Raw genomic sequence first — 16,271 nt, forward strand, 5'->3', positions numbered from 1 at the left:
TAAGAATTTTTTTTTTAAGGGAGGGATTACCAGGGATAAAATATCCAGAGGCACATCCCTAGCCCTTTTTACTTTTTTGTTTTGAGACAGGGTCTTGCTAATTTGCTGAGGCTGGCTTTGAACCCCCTATTCTCCCTCCTGAGTTGCTAGAGTTACTGGAATTATAGGCGTGTGCCACCACACCCAGCTGAATTGAATTTTTTATGAACCAGAATCTTGGGTCATAATGGAATGACTCCACTGACTTTAAAAGATTTTATTTGTACACATCACACCAAGTGGTAATTTTTAATTCAAGGGGAGAAAGCTTCCCTCCTCAACATATATTTCAGTTACTGTAGATTTAATATCTAAAGAAAATCTTTCCGAGTATTGTGTTTTGCAATAAGTTACCATTTGTTTTTAAGGGGTATGTTTGGAATTGAATTATAATGAGATAGTTGTTATTGGTGGGGGAGAAATTCAGACAGAGTTTGGCTATTTAGCACCTGGATTATTTGTAGGACTGATGATTAGAGCTTACTGGCCAGCTCAATCTTGGAGATGTCTTGTCTGTATGTAGTTTTACCTTATATTTATCATTTTTAAATCTACAGATAGATTTTTCTTTAAAACATCTTATTAAGTAGACACGCGGCTATTTACTGATTTAAAACCATATATGAGAATTAGTAATTAGTCCAGATTTTTAAGCTTCTTGAAATGCATTCTATATGTTTGCAGTGTTATAATTTCCTTGTAAATATCATAATTAGTAGTACTTCAAACAGAAGAAATATACTCCTAAAAAAGCAGTCTCTAGGTAGGGTGACTCTGAAAGGGCACACAGTGATTTTTTTTTTCCCCACCTATTTCTAGATTTGGGGTAATTTTTCTTATTTTTGTGGTACAATTTTTGTTAGAACAATGTGAATAACTGACAAATAATGCATGTCTGTCAGAGTTTATGACCTGTGACCCTATGTCAAAAGTAATATGAATTCTTGCTTTGCAGTTGTCACTATGACATCTTTACAAAAACTAACTGGGCTGTATATTCTTTTTTGTTTGCAATTTTACTTTTATATATTTGAAATAGTGGGAATCAAACTCAGGGCCTGTGCATGTGAGGCAAGAGCTTTATCACTGAACTACATCTCCAGCCCCTACATTATTTTGTGTAAGAATTAGATCTGTTGTAATAAGTTACATTTTCAGGACTATATATACACATATATCGGTATGTGTGTGTGTGTGTGTGTTTGTGTGTGTATATATGACATTAAGTATCATCTAATAACATCTTAATAGAAAAATATCTGTACTGCATTTCATATTGAATTGCAGTGATCTGTTGGCTGACTTTTCTACCCCATTCCTCACAGGCTCCTCCTCAGAAACAAGAACTTGACTCTTAATCATGTTTCCATTTTATACACCTAATAGGAGATTGGCAACTTAGTTTCTCATTTGGGCCAAATGTTAATTTATGTGTTTTTACACTTTTTAATAGACTCTGACGAGTTCTATGATTTTTTTAATTCTATAAAGTTTTTTGAAAAGTCTTAAAAGGTTTTAAATCTTGCCTTGGAAAATATTTAAAGAAAGTAATACTCAGAATAGTTCTTGAAACTTTTCACAAAGTGTATTTTATAGTAAAACTGATAACCAGATTATCCTTCTAATATATTAGATGCTACTAATTAGATACTACTTAACTACTTTTAGAAATACATATTATAAACTTTTTACTAGATGCTTTTCAGCATAGTCTTGTGACACATTCATGTTTTTTTCAAAATACGATGAACGTGTAATGTGGCATACCCTCCCAGTGATTGTTGTGATTTTGTTTTTTCAAAGGCTTCTGACCTGGCGTCCTACTTCTGGAGAAACTGCTCCCCCACCTCCATCACCTGTGAGTGACAAGCAGTTGGTAAGTAGTTATTTATCAGGGGTAAAAGTACTTTTATCAGGGGTAAAATTCTGCATGTAAGTGTGCTAGTCTTGTTCCTACCACTGTGACAACACACCTGTTCAGTGTGTTTAATTTGCAAATATGATGCCTTCTAAAAAATGCTGAAACCATTTTAGTTTTTTTTTTTTTTCTTGAGGGGGGAAAAAAAGATGTCTTACACAACCACAGTGTAATTATTAATCACTGAAACAAAAGGCCTTATTCAAATTTCTACTAATGCCCTTGAATGTTAAGCCCAGGAGACCATAATATAGCAAAGTAATACCCATTGACTTGTTCCCCACAGCTTTTAAATTTTCTAAGAAATTGTCAACAATTGAAACTTAGATTTTACAGAAAAATAACATTCTGATGAATTTTTCTTGGGAACTATGACAACTGGTATACAGGGCCCACATTGCTCCATGGCTGATCTGGGGAAGCTACTTATTCATCACAGATCCCACCACTTCTTAGGACATCTATTTCAAGCCCAAAATGAAATTGCACTCATGTTTTATTTGTTCCTGCTACTATATAGAATTTGTAGTGTAGGCTTTGTTTCTGTCCATACAAAATCTTGACTCCTCATGGGTCTAGTTCTGCGCCCTTCAGCAAGTCACTCACCCTCTGGGCACAGTAAGGCTCCTGGTGAGGATTAAATCCGGTAATGTGGGTAAAGCCACACTGTGTCTGTGCCTGGTCCAGGATCCAAAGTGGTGACACAGGGTGCTTCCAAATCTAGCTCACAGACTTCTCCAAATGCTATAGCACTTTCTCACCTTCCAGTCTCCTGAGCTGCTAATTGCTGCTGCTACCACCATTTCTGATACTCACTTCTTCTTTTACCCTTTCTTCCTTGTATTCTTCTCTATACTACTAAAATTTTGCCAATAAACAGTGATACTTCTTTTTTTTTTTTTTTTTAACTTTAATTCTTAGGTGAATTTTCTTGCTGTGCACTTTGGAGTACTTTTTAAAATTAGAGGTAAAAATAATTCTCCATCACTGTAAAATAATATATACACACAGTATAATTTTTTAGAATGGTGTAATAGAAAATATTTTCATCCTTTCAGTGTGCTTAACATTGATTTTTTTTTTTTATTTATTAGGATACAATATCACAGAAATCTGTAGATATACATGATTCTGTTCAGCCAAGATCTGCAGATAATAGACAGCAAGCATCATTGGTTTCTGTCACTACTGTGAATGAAGAAGTCAGCAAAATTAAATCTACAGCAAGTGAGTTATTTCTCTTAGTAAAAATAAGTTGTGTCTTTATGTAGCTAAGGGATAACTTTTAAATTTACTTTTATATTAATAAGCATATGCTATAATTGATTATGTAGCCACTTCTTTACTGTACCAACCCCGACTTGGACATACATCACTGACAGATAAATTGTCTTATCCAAGAACCAGACTAACACTTTTGCAATATTAGCTTTTTCTGCATTTTAGCAATGCATTTGGCTAATGTTTATATTGAGAACATGGGTTTTCCTTCTGCATCCTCTCCATATGTCAGCTCCATTTTCTATCTGTACAGATAGGGTCCAACATTGCCGCCTTCTACCCATCTGTCAGGGCACTTAATAAAGGACCCCTGCTCTCTAGGCAAGAACACCCACCTCTAAGGATCAAGTCTTGCCACACTGTTGCCCATTCTACAGATCTACATAGGAAGCCAAGGGCCACCTTTAGTCCTCTCACCTTTTCCCAAAAAAGGGGAATCTCCTTCACTTTTACTAAATTGGTTCAGTTTCATTTGCTGCAGGAAAATAACCCCTAGGGAAGACTGCCATCTCCTTAGAAAAGAACAGGACAGCTTTAAGTACTTTTTTAAAATTGACGTTAAATTCACAAAACAGCAACTATTTTAAACAATTTATTGACATTTAGTACATTTAGTATGTTGTGCAACAGTGACCTCTGTCTAGTTCTCAAACACTTTTTCACCTCAAAAAAGAAACTCCGTGACCATTGTGCAACCATTCTCTACTCTCCTCTTCCCTACCCCCTGGCAACTACCTTTCTGCTTTCATTTATGGATTGGCTGTATGTTTCATATAAATGGAATTCTACAATGTTTGACCTTTTGTATCTGGCTTTTTTCACTTAGCATTATGTTTTTAAGATTCATTTTATTGTACGATGGATCACTAACATATTGCTTTTTATTACTGAATAATAATCCATTATATATGTAGGTACCATATTTGGCTGTGCATTCATCCACTGTTGGATGTTGAGTTTGTTCCACCTTCCTATTGTGAATAGTCCTGCTGTGAACATTCATGTACAAATAATGCTTAAGTACCTGTTTTCAGTTCTTCTGCAGATGAAGAGTAGAATTACTGGGTCATTCTCTGTTTGACTTTGTGAATAACCATCAAACTGTTTCCTATAGCCCATGGCATCTTTTTTACAGGGGGTGTTTCTCTGTCTGATGAGAATGGCAGCATAGTACTTCAACTGTCTGAAAGGCAACTGCCTCAGTTTTTTCTACATACCTTCAGAAAACAGCATTGCTCTATCTAGTCTTGATTCTGTACCTGCAGTCCCATGTAGTTAAAATCTACTTTGGTTTGTTTTCTCTCCTGTGGTGACCCAGTGAAATAGTCACATGATATAACCTTGGCACTGTCAAGCCTTATTATGAATAGAATTCGTCCAAATAGATATTGTCCGCAGACCTGCTTCTGGTCCCTGCTGGTGGACTATAGTTAGGATCTCTGTCAGTTTTCAAAAGTTGCCACAAAGTGTGGCAAGGCAGCTTCCCTGTTCAGTCACAGCGCAGCCTTATCTGTCAAACTCTCAGTTCCTAGGAGCACCTAGGTGCTTGGGTGCTGCTGAAACCTCTTAACATCCACCAGCAGCACATGTTGGAACTAAAGATGACACATCTCCTTAGACATCTGCCTGCTGCTAAGTCCTCTCTGGAGTCAAGTAATACTAGGAGTTTGTCCCAGGGACTGAGGTGCTTTTATGACACACATGAAGGAAGGAGTGCACCTTGTCAGTTGTGACTGTAGTAGAGGAAGATGAAGACTATACTTTAGGAAGAGCTACCTTGTAGACCTGTGGGTTCCTTTGTTATAATTTTTTTTTTTTAACTTGAGATCTAGCAGTAAGAATCAAATGTTAAATTGAACATTCTTCCTGAAAAATATCTGGAAAGGGACCTTTTTTTAATGACCTCAATAAGAATCGATTTAATTTATTTTAAATTTAAATTTATTTCTTTTAACTTTTTAAAAAATATCTTTTAATTATTGATGGACCTTTGTTTTATTTATTTGTATGTGGTGCTGAGAATCGAACCCAGTGCCTCACATATGGTAGGCAAGTGTGCTACCACTGAGCCACAACCCCAGCCCCTAAATTTAAATTTATTTTAAGAATAAATTTAAATTACTTTTAGAAAAAGAGAATGTGTAGTAATACCTTTTATGGTAGAAAGAAACTGAGGGATTTTTAAGTTATCCAGAGCTGGAACCATTACTTTGAAACTGATTGACCTGCTGTCCCTCTTAGGTAGCTGCCCCTGAGACTTTAGGATAGAGGTGTGGTCTTGTTGTCTGGGTCTTTCTGCCCTCACTAGGGCCACTAGGCAGTGTTGCCATACACAGCAACGTGGCAGCCAAATTTTCTTGCCTTAACCTCATGTTTCTGTATCTGCATGGTCAGTGAAATGGAACATTCTTCTAATGAAATTGTCCTCAAGGTTGGGGGGTTGTCAGAACTGCCCTGTAGAGCAAATTTGTTCAGCATAGAGGAATGTAACTTGTGTTACAGCTAAGGAAAAAGAAAAGAAGTCATTTAGAGACAAGGTCTTGCCGAGTTACTTACTGCCTTGCTTTTGCTGAAGCTGGCTTTGAATTCACAATCCTCCTGCTTCAGCCTCCCAAGCTTTCTTTATTTGGTTATTTTTGTAGTAATGTACTTGGCATAACTTTTTATAACTTGTTTACTGCTGGATCCATTTGAAAATAAGACAGGTTTAGCCACAACTACTAATCTAAACTCAAATGAAATATTCTATGGCTAAACTTACGCATAGTTTGATCAAAATCCTTGGCTGTCCTACTTCCTATCTCATGTAGATCTGGTTCCTATTGTTTTTTTATGGTCCAGGTTTGTATATTACTTATTTTCAAAGGTGAGACTTGGGTTTGTAGTAAATGCTATTTACATTTTTATGTTTTTATTCATTTGTTACATTTATTTCAAGAATATCCTGAATGTTATTTCAAAATTGGTGGTAGAACCAGCTTGACCCATATTCACTATCCTAAATCATGTAGGGTATTTTTGCTTATTTAAACTTTTACTTTTCTGAGATGTATCTAGATATTGATTAAACATTAATGCCTGTGTAAAGCAGTATGTCCTTTTCAGTGTGATATGTGCAGGTTACCTGCATATATATTAAATGTTTCCTTAGCATTGTAATGTCATAGAAATTATGAAGGATTCAAAATAATGTTTTGTTTGCATGTGCATTGGGGGGGGTTTCCTCACAGAATTTCCAGAACAAAAATTGTTTGCTGCCCTGTTGATTAAATGTGTTGTGCAGCTGGAACTTATCCAGACCATCGACAACATTGTGTTCTTCCCAGCCACAAGTAAGAAGGAAGATGCGGAAAACTTAGCTGCAGCCCAGGTAAGGACCCTAACAGAGCCACGTTATGTGTAGGAGTAAGGAGGTTAGTGATACTGGCCTGGGCTTCAAAGCAGAGGCCAGACTAGGAATTTAATTTGGAGGACCTTCGTCACAGAGACGTCACTGTAAACCTCAAGAGTGGTTGATATCACAAGGCATTGAATGGCTGCAGCAGGCAGGAGGGTCAGGGACTAAGAATGAGAATCAGGGAATTGGGGAAAGTTAACTGTCAGTGTCATACTTGAAGTCGAATAAAGAAGTTTTCAGAAGGATGTGATCTGATGCTCTGGACAAGTCAAATAATATTACACCTGAGAATTGCTCTCTATAAATTTGGAGGGTGTGGTGACCTTGACAGTGTGTCAGTGTTTTACACTGAAGACAAAAGAGTAATTGAAATATGTACAAAAGGAGAGCATTGGAGACAGCAAACATTGTTAACTGTGTCCAGGAGTTTTGCTGTGAAGAGGGTACAGAGAGAAACGGGGTGGTAGCTGGAGGAGGAAGCGTGAGAGGTCGAGAGAGGGTTGCATTGTTGGGCAGTATGGCAATATGTGTTATATATAATGAGAGTTTTCTAGTGGGGAGAAAACCTGAGTGGTGGCAGGTGTGGAGTGGGGGTTTGCTAAAGCAGTATTTCTGAGTGACTGGGGATGGTACCTCGTGTAGAGAAGGCACCATCCAGAGTCCATTCATGGTAAACAGAGAGGGCAAAACGTGTGGGATCCAGATACCAAAAGGTTGGTATATTGTAGTAGGAGTTTGTTGAAGTTTGTGGTTGAGAAGAGAAGGGGGAACCCTAAGGACTGGAAATAGGCATAGTGACCAGTGACCATAGGGCCTGGAGGGGTGCTTGGTGATCAGGATGCATAACAGAAGGTGGACAGTTCCCTTTTTTCTTCTAAGATAGAACAGATTGAGTTTTCATGTCTTGCATGAAAACAGGTTTTTGAGGGAGGATATTCAGTGTTAAATTTACTAAAATTGTGATGATGGTGCTGTGGTGGTTTGTTTTTCAAAGAGAGATGCAGTGGACTTCGATGTTCGAGTTGATACACAAGACCAAGGAATGTACCGTTTTTTAACATCACAGCAACTTTTTAAACTACTAGACTGCTTATTAGAGTCACATAGATTTGCAAAAGCATTCAATTCCAACAATGAACAGAGAACTGCTCTGTGGAAAGCAGGTAAGTTGCTCAGGTCCCACATGGTCCTGTTCACTGTGAAAGGATATGCTGGAGGTGTGTGCACTATCCGGACTCACAGATTATTCACTTCAGGTCTGTTAATAATAGTCATGTAATTGGTTCTTTCTAGTCAACAATAACCCAAATAACGACCTGAGTGGATTCATTTCCCCTGTGTTTAGCCTCTTCCCTTCTTAACTGACTAATTTGACTGATTGTTCTTTCATCTTGTTAATCCAATGTGGGCCTTCCTATTGATACTCATCAGCAAAATAAAAAGCTGTCCTTTTATAAAGAAAAATGATGTGTGAAGACCCTGCCCATGAAATCTGGCATATATACTTGACTTCTTTTTATTTGGGAGTTGGCCATACCTCAGGACAGACGTGAATGTACTAGGATCCGGAGGTGTATTTGTTTTAGATAAAGCTTACTTTTTATTTAAATTTGTTAATTTATCAAGTACATTGACATTGTTAATTTTTTATGTAAGAAATAGTTATTTGGTACCTATTAGAACAACACAGAAACAGCAAAATACGGAAAAATAAGGGAGCTGATGTTTACTTAACATCAAATTTTGCATCAAATAGAGTGCTTGGTGCTTTACATTTGCTTATTTAATTTAAAATGCCTTTTGCATCCTTTTCTTTTTATAACCTAACTTCCAGAAGGAACAGATTGTACTTATTTTTAATTTCTCCTTCCTTCGCCTTATTGCCACCATTTTATTGGGACTGTTCCTGCAAAAGTGACTAGGCCTCTTGTTTCCACACATACTGTACCCTTTGCACCTCTGGTATTCAAACAGTATTCCTCTTCCTCCTCCACCCCACCCAGTGTTCATGTGGGAGCCCTTCCACTGGCAGACCTCATTGTACTTCTGCAGCTTTGACTGCAGGGTTTCAGATGTAGTTCATTTGAAGGGTTCCACTTTCCAGGGCCACAAGTTGTTCTAAATCTTATATCAGCTCTGTAAGGGCACCAGGGCTGTGGTTCAGGGCAGTCCTTCTTTATAGACATCTGATGCCAACAGTTGAATGCACAGAGAATTTGCCTCCCAACGGGCTGTTTGCTTTTAAGTAAAATACCTTTCCAGTCTAATCCTGGAAACATTCCCTTTCTGCAGGCTTCAAAGGCAAGTCCAAGCCCAACCTTCTTAAGCAGGAGACAAGCAGCCTGGCCTGTGGGCTGCGCATTCTCTTCCGGATGTACATGGATGAGAGCCGGGTCAGTGCCTGGGAAGAGGTCCAGCAGAGGCTTTTAAAGTAAGACTCTCGACTGATTACTGCCTTTGATCCACGTGGCTGCGTGGCGCAGAGCAGGAAAGGGACAATGACAAGATCAAGAAGGTAGCTGAACCTTTGGGGCCTGGAAGCCCCTATTTTACAGATCAACTACAAAAGTTAAATACAGTCTTACAGGTGAATGTGCTTATTTTTTTTGAGATAGGGTTTCGCTGTGTTGCTCAGACTTGCCTCAAAATCCTGGGCTCAAGCGATCCTCCTGCCTCAGCCTCCTGAGAGTCTGGGACTATAGGCATGTGCCATCATTTCTGGCTTAGATGAATGTGCTTATACAATTGGTGGCATATGAGCAGATTATGTCTAACACAGTATGAAGGAGAAAGCTTTATCTCTAAAATTTAGAGACTTTCTGATAACAGTTTTTAGGTCTTTGTAATATTATTAGAAAATCCGTTTTTATACAACATTCATTTGTGAAAATGAGAGCCTGCCTGCCTACCAGCCTTCCTGCATTTAGTTTGAAAAAATATTTGGTTTTTTATTGGTTTGACTTTGTGACAACTAAAATTTGAATTCATGCTAAGAATGAAACATGCCATTTAGAAAGAATACTGTCATCTGCCTCATAGTTTTCTGTCTACTTAAGTAGGTTTTCTTAAGAGACCAGTTAAATACTTTTTAGAATTTTAAGAAATCACCTAGTCTGTATTCTCCCATTTTATTGTGGCAAGACTATTCAGATCCAGAATGGTCTGGAGCCTAATAAGCAATGAAGGAAAGAGGCACCCCAGGTTTCAGCCCAGGTCTGTTGACATCAAGCTTCTACATGTACTCTGAAACCTTGGCTTTAAGTCATTAAGACTTAAAAAGTGTCTAATTAGTTTTGTTGCTTGTTTTTGTGGTACTGGGGATTGATCCCAGAACACTATACCACTGAGCTATAACCTCAGCCCCTTTTTAAATTTTATTTTGAGACAGTCTTGCTAACATGCCCAGACTGGCCTCTGCCTCCTAAGTTGCTGGGATTTTTTAAATTTATGGAATATAAATGTTAATGTTGACACTAGTTAAAAATGTAAACACGTGGGATCTAACAAGTTCCTTAGTAGCTAATGTTCACTTCCCTAATTTTCTTAATCATTCTTTCTCAGTGAACACACAAAGCAGCAGGTATGCACGTTATATAAAAAGAAACCTTTCTTTTGCAGCGTCTGCAGTGAAGCACTGAGTTATTTCCTCACTCTCACATCAGAAAGCCATCGGGAAGCCTGGACCAACTTACTGCTGTTGTTTCTAACTAAAGTTCTAAAGATCAGTGATAATAGGGTAAGTCTGAGGCCTCCTGTCCCTCATCGTGTTTCTAGCCCCGTGTTGCTCACTCTCAGCAACCGTGCTGCTTACTCCTTGTTGCACACTGGGCCCGTCTGTATCTGCCTCATTCCTCCTCAGTTTGCTTTCTCCTTGCTCAGGTTTGTTCTATAGTCATCAGTTGTTTCACTGGGGGAAGAAGCAGAATTCCTTAGGACACCTTGATGAACTCCTGGGCTCCTCCAACATTGAAATTCCCATCCTGACCACTGGAGTCATTGACATCCCCAATTTTTAAAACAGCTGTCCAACAGCATCATGGCCTTACACTGCACCCTCTACCTGAGGCTACATCAGCTCCCTGGGCCTGTGCTCCAGGTATTTAGTGGTTCCACGTAACCACAGAGCTCTAGTGAGCTGGCTGTGAAATGTAAAAATTTTATACCAATAGAAACGTAAAACATTTATGTAACTATAAAAATAAATGCATATTTAAAGGTTTTCAGAAATATACATTTTATGGGGCTGGGGTTGTGGCTCAGTGGTAGAACGCTCGCCTAGCACGTGCGAGACCCTGGGTTCAATCCTTAGCACCACATAAAAATAATAAAGGTATTGTGTCCAATTACAACTAAAAACTATATTTTAAAAAGTACACATTTTACTCAAAAGAATATAGTAACTTATAGCTTAAATATAAGGAAACAAGGTTTGCTGTGACCCCCTGAATAAGTTGAACACTGCCTTGACACTTCAAACCCTAGGACCCTGTGTGGAGGTAGGGGGATCCCACTCAGCAATCAGGTTTTAATCCCTGTGTCCAGAAGTGTTCTATCAGATTTGTGAGCCAGGTAAAGCTTGGAGGACTCCAAACTCTCCCCCATCCCCAGAGTGTCTCAATTCACTATCTGCGTATTTTGCTCACAACATGTCATCCTGCGTCCATCTGTGTGGTGGGTACAGAGGAGCAGGAAGAGAGAAAAACAAACCAGACCAGTGTTCAGAGATGAGGGAACTGTAGCAGATTTCAGTACAGATATATAAGTTGAACTGTAAAAATTTCAATGTGCTTTGCCTGGAAAATGTTTATATATTTTATATTGTAATATTAGGTAGAATTTTCCCTGAAATGTAAACATTGTTTTAATAATTCCCTTTTTTGTTTAACAAAAGATATAATTTCAATCACCCATATCTGATACAAAGAAATAGAATAGGAACTAGAACTGTTTCTTACTTTTGCAATTACTCAGGACAGACGGTGCTCAATTACTAAAAATTTATCAAAGATATGTAGTAGAAAATGTTTTTCAAAATGATGATAGACAATTAAATGAGTTTGTTTTGAGTCTGTTGAATTCTTCTCAGTCTTTCAGTTCCATAATCCATAATCCAAGTAGTCACTGCTTGAGGCAGACTCAGCCCTTCCTCCATATTCCGTAATCAGTTCACACCCCCAAGAGCTGACTCCAAAGGCAGTTTAGGCTCTCTAATTTGTAATGTAAGCACTACTAACAGAGAAATTAATTTTCCCCCCAGTTTAAAGCTCACGCATCATTCTACTATCCTCTCTTATGTGAAATTATGCAATTTGACTTGATTCCTGAACTTCGTGCTGTTCTTAGAAGATTTTTTCTGCGAATCGGAGTTGTTTTTCAGATATCACAACCACCTGAGCAGGAACTTGGACTACACAAGCAATGATGGGAACTTATTTTTTTCTGTTGGTGTTTACATCCCTCTGCTCTTTAAAAGGACCCTGGAGCTGAGGATTCCTACCTGAAAAATGGTTTCACAGAATTGCAGTGTTTGAGGGTTACTGGTAAATGTGCTTAGAGCTATAAATCAAAACTTGGAACAGTCCAGTCCCTTTTAGTGATCTGGTGGATTCTTTGTCATGTTGGGCTCATGATAAGCAGAAAGCCTGTTTAAACTCTGTCAGCTTATGCTCATGGGTCCTTCCCTGTCCTTTGAGGCAGGGAGAGCCCCACATATTTTTGGCAGGTGTGGAAGAAAAACTTACCCAAAGAACTATAGATGTAAAGATTGAACTTCTGCAAGAAGTACAACTCAGGAGAGCTGTATTTTGAAGGATAAAATGTTTATAATTGGGGGTTGGGGGAAAAAGAATTATTGTTGACGGTAAAAGATATTTAGCAACTATGGTATTCTTATTCTGAAGATTTTTGCACACTCAGGCTATCTGAGATTCTGGTAATCATTCTTCTGTGAAAAATGTACAGAGATGCAGGTCTGTAATATAAAAATCTTAAACATTATATAGTTCTTCCTGCAATGTTTTATTTCTTTATTTTCTTATCCAGTTGCTAAACACCCATAATATTTTGTCAAATGCACTAAACATTTGGGTTGAACTTTTTGTCTTTATTTTGTGTGGAATTTTAGTTTTGCCCTTTTTGGGGGGTAGAAATTTTGAGTTTGACATGCCCAGAAGCTGTTGTGACTGACATTTGTCAAGATCAACGACAGGGGAAAAAGCAAAGGTAGAAAATATCCCTACTGACAATAACTACCTGTAATATACTTCTCTTAGGGCTTTTAAAGATGAGCCATTAAATAGAATGATCCTTCATGGACAGAAACTTGAATCACTGCAAATGAATCTAGGTTGCTGTCACTTTCTTTTCTTTTGGGTGGCGGGGCTTGATGTAGATTTTATTCTATGTACAGAATTTAATGTTGAATATATTAAAATAACAAATCTGGCATGGTTTGGGAGGTTATATTTACTGGAATTGTATTCATACTGTGAATTGTGCTCTGATGGTTAAAGACAAGATTGTCAAGCATTCCGTATTAAAAGTGGATGTAGAAAATTTTTTCAGATGGATAAAATGTATATGGTACAGATGTAAAGTTTTCTATGTAAAAAATTCTGTACAACTTTCTGTACAATATTCTCATCTGGCATATTCTAATCAGGTTATAGGTCAATAAAGTTTTTGAATTATTTCATTAGTGCAATGAAAACCTGCATAACCCACAGCCCCATGTTTTATTTTTTTCCTTAAAAGCCAAAGTATGAGTAGACTATTAGATTCTCCCACACACACTGCTCTGTAAGCCATAGTATATTCATAATTTTTTGTGTAAATTCACTAATAACCCAAATAAGGCACTACCTTTTTTGAAAGCTGAGAGAAAAAGCTCAAGTTCCCTTTGGAGCAGTTCACAATGTCGAGATTGTATCCCCTAAGAGTCAGTTAATGTTATGTGGTGAATGGCTTTAAAGAAAATGGAGTATGTCAGTATACTTTGAGGGTTGTGTTAAAAAAACAGGGAAAGTTTTTGGTTTCTTCACTTTCATGTCGTCTTGGGACATGCATTTGTACATGTACCGTATTTATTACTGGTAAGACAGCTCTGATTCAAGCCCAGATGGATGGGATGCTAGAGCTGAGAGTGGCAGGGAGCCACCAGGACCTTCTGGTCTGAGGGTAATTACGTGCTTCACACAGCCTGGCAGTTTATTGTTGCTATGGTATCAGGACTCTCCCCAGAGGACACAAGTCTTCGGACTATCAGATACTGATGATATAAGTCTTTAATAATAAAGCAAGCAAAGGTAAGATCAGCACACTGAATATAAAATTTACCTGTAATTTCACAGTTGTGGCAAACTTCTGATCTTGTTTGCCACTGATGACTATGGAAACTATTGGAGAAGTGGTGCCTGTCATGGTGAGTGCTGAAGACCTGACTCCAACTAAGAATTATTTTCCAGAATTTGAATAAGTACCACTTAACGAATGATTAGAAAAACTGACTTTTAGATAAGGGTCCATGGTGGTGGAGCAAAACTTCAGTCTTTGTCCTTCACTTCACCTTTGGTGTTCCTACCTCTCCAGCCTCTAGAAACGAACCTCAGTTCCCATTAAAATAAGAAACAGAGTGGTAAGAAAAATAATTTATTTCTGTCAAGTAGTAGTTGAATCATATAAATTAGTAACTTGAGACAGAGAGTACCCTTTTTAAGCACTGGCATAAGAGAGGCAGAAAGACATAACATTTAGTGCATGGCTCACAGGAGTAAAATAATTACAGTTTCCTTAATTTCTACTGAGTCAGTAGTTGACATGAAAATAACTTGTAGGTTTGTCTTTTATATTAACCAGAATAGTCACAGATGTGTTATTTTAAATAGATAACAATGGCAAATGTGCAAGTAACAGGATATTCTGATTTACAGTACACATTTTATCTGCCTTAAGGACAAGCAGAAATTTAAAATAATGCACATATGGTAGTTGAATCCAAGAGTTCATTACCACCCTGATTTTATGGAAAAATTGAGCAAAATAATTCTATACAATTCTATCATATAAACCAATCATGGCCTTTTATTTATGTACATAATATACATCATATACATCACATGGAAAAATAATACAGATGGACCTTAAGTAATTAACTCTCAGGTAGGACATATTATTAAAGGTATAGATTTAACATTCTTTCCACCTTAAAAGGCACTACAGGGTTCAGTACACATTTATTTTAACCATGTGCAGTAGACAGGCCCTGCCAAGTAAAAGTGCCTGGTTTTCCAGGAACCTGTTGCTGCTCCTGGTTCAGCTGTTCTGCCATGAAGTGTTTCAGTGTTTCTGAAGTGCCAGGGCGGAGCCAGGGCTCAGTGGCTACAGAGTTTGATCCATCATCACCCATGTGTCTCATGATGTCATCAGGGTCCACTATTGAACTGTCGTCATCTAAAGGAGACAAGAGATACAACTGAGGTGACACAAACACAGGCTGCCTACAGTCTAGCCTACTACAGCTCTGCATTCTCCCACAATATCTTTTGAACTGGAATGTTTTCTTTGAACCCTCCCATACACACCTGAGGCAGCAGAGCAGGCCCAGGAAGAGGCCAGAATTGTGGGGGAAAATATGATCAACTGACTAAATGGACTCCATAACACTAGCATACAGGGGGCTTCTAAATAGATCAAAGGTGATTCAACCAAACATTAAACTGACTACAGAAGCACAAGCATGTTGGCATAGTTAATGCTGCTATATGGAAATTAAGAGTCATTTTTGGGAAAGCACTATTGGGAGAAAATTATTTCCATTCTTATACCTAACTTGAAGAAAGTACATTATTTGAATTTGATTGTACTTCCATATCTGTATTGGAATTATTAGGTATAATAGGAAAATCTGTCTTCCTACCCCATGATGTCAATTTCTTTATTTTAAAAAAAAAAAAATTTTTTTTTTTTTACATCTCCTGGTCTGTGAACGATTAGCCCAGCAAAGAGAGATGTGCAATTTAGTGATCAGTCAATCCACATCGTACCAAAAAGTTCCTGTTTGAAAGGATAGTGTTAAATAAAAAATAGTTTAGACAATGAAAAACCTCAACAACAACAAAAAGTAGAATCTTAAAATGTTCTTTCCCAGATATATCTGTTACGTCTTTATTATTTGTTTCTTTTAGAACCAATAAACTGAATTAAGAGGCAGTACTCAGTATAGAAAATGCCTTTTAGCTAAAAAGACATTCCTACTATTCTACATTTTTCCATAAATAATGTCTTAATAGATGTAAAGTAAGTTACTACAACGTAGTATGACTAAAGATATTCTCCAAAAAGACCACTCTACTGTTTGCTAAAGCTAATAATTATTAAAAGTTGTTCCATTATGCTGCTGACTAATAGCACGACAGGGCAGGCTGAGGAGTTTGGCAGCTGTTTAAGGTAAACTGCTCTGTCTCATGTGCTCCATGACAATGTTCAACCTGTAAGTCATCAGAGTCCACTCATAATGAAGTCTACTATGACTTGAGAAAATACCAGCCTGAAGCTACAGTGCTTTGTCTATGGACCAGAAATCCAAATTTTTAAAAAAGGTAAATTTTCTCAGTACTATACCAATCTATCTGTATTATC

General features: G+C 37.7%; 2 protein-coding genes across 12 annotated transcripts in view; one reads left to right on the top strand and one right to left on the bottom strand.

Moving 5' to 3' along the window:
• Positions 1-13,353, top strand: part of Arfgef1 (ADP ribosylation factor guanine nucleotide exchange factor 1) — a 108,166-nt gene extending 94,813 nt beyond the window's left edge. For 2 of the 3 annotated variants that reach the window (XM_046428527.2, XM_046428528.2), the window contains exons 33-39: positions 1,843-1,915; positions 3,052-3,184; positions 6,469-6,608; positions 7,630-7,798; positions 8,928-9,066; positions 10,254-10,371; positions 11,893-13,353. In XM_046428527.2, the coding sequence (XP_046284483.1) occupies positions 1,843-1,915; positions 3,052-3,184; positions 6,469-6,608; positions 7,630-7,798; positions 8,928-9,066; positions 10,254-10,371; positions 11,893-12,057 (937 nt within the window). In that variant the 3' untranslated portion in view covers positions 12,058-13,353. The other variant, XM_046428529.2, reaches the window with a different exon arrangement.
• A 913-nt stretch (positions 13,354-14,266) lies between these two features.
• Positions 14,267-16,271, bottom strand: part of Cspp1 (centrosome and spindle pole associated protein 1) — a 110,274-nt gene continuing 108,269 nt past the window's right edge. For all 9 annotated transcript variants that reach the window (XM_046428535.2, XM_058573974.1, XM_046428532.2 and 6 more), the window contains one exon: positions 14,267-15,083. In XM_046428535.2, coding sequence (XP_046284491.1) covers positions 14,872-15,083 — 212 coding nt within the window. In that variant the 3' untranslated portion in view covers positions 14,267-14,871. The remainder of the gene's footprint in view (positions 15,084-16,271) is intronic.

This window comes from Marmota monax, unplaced genomic scaffold (genome assembly GCF_021218885.2).
Source record: "Marmota monax isolate L192 unplaced genomic scaffold, Marmota_monax_Labrador192_F-V1.1 WCK01_AAM20220418_F8-fsc00044, whole genome shotgun sequence".
NCBI lineage: Eukaryota > Metazoa > Chordata > Mammalia > Rodentia > Sciuridae > Marmota > Marmota monax.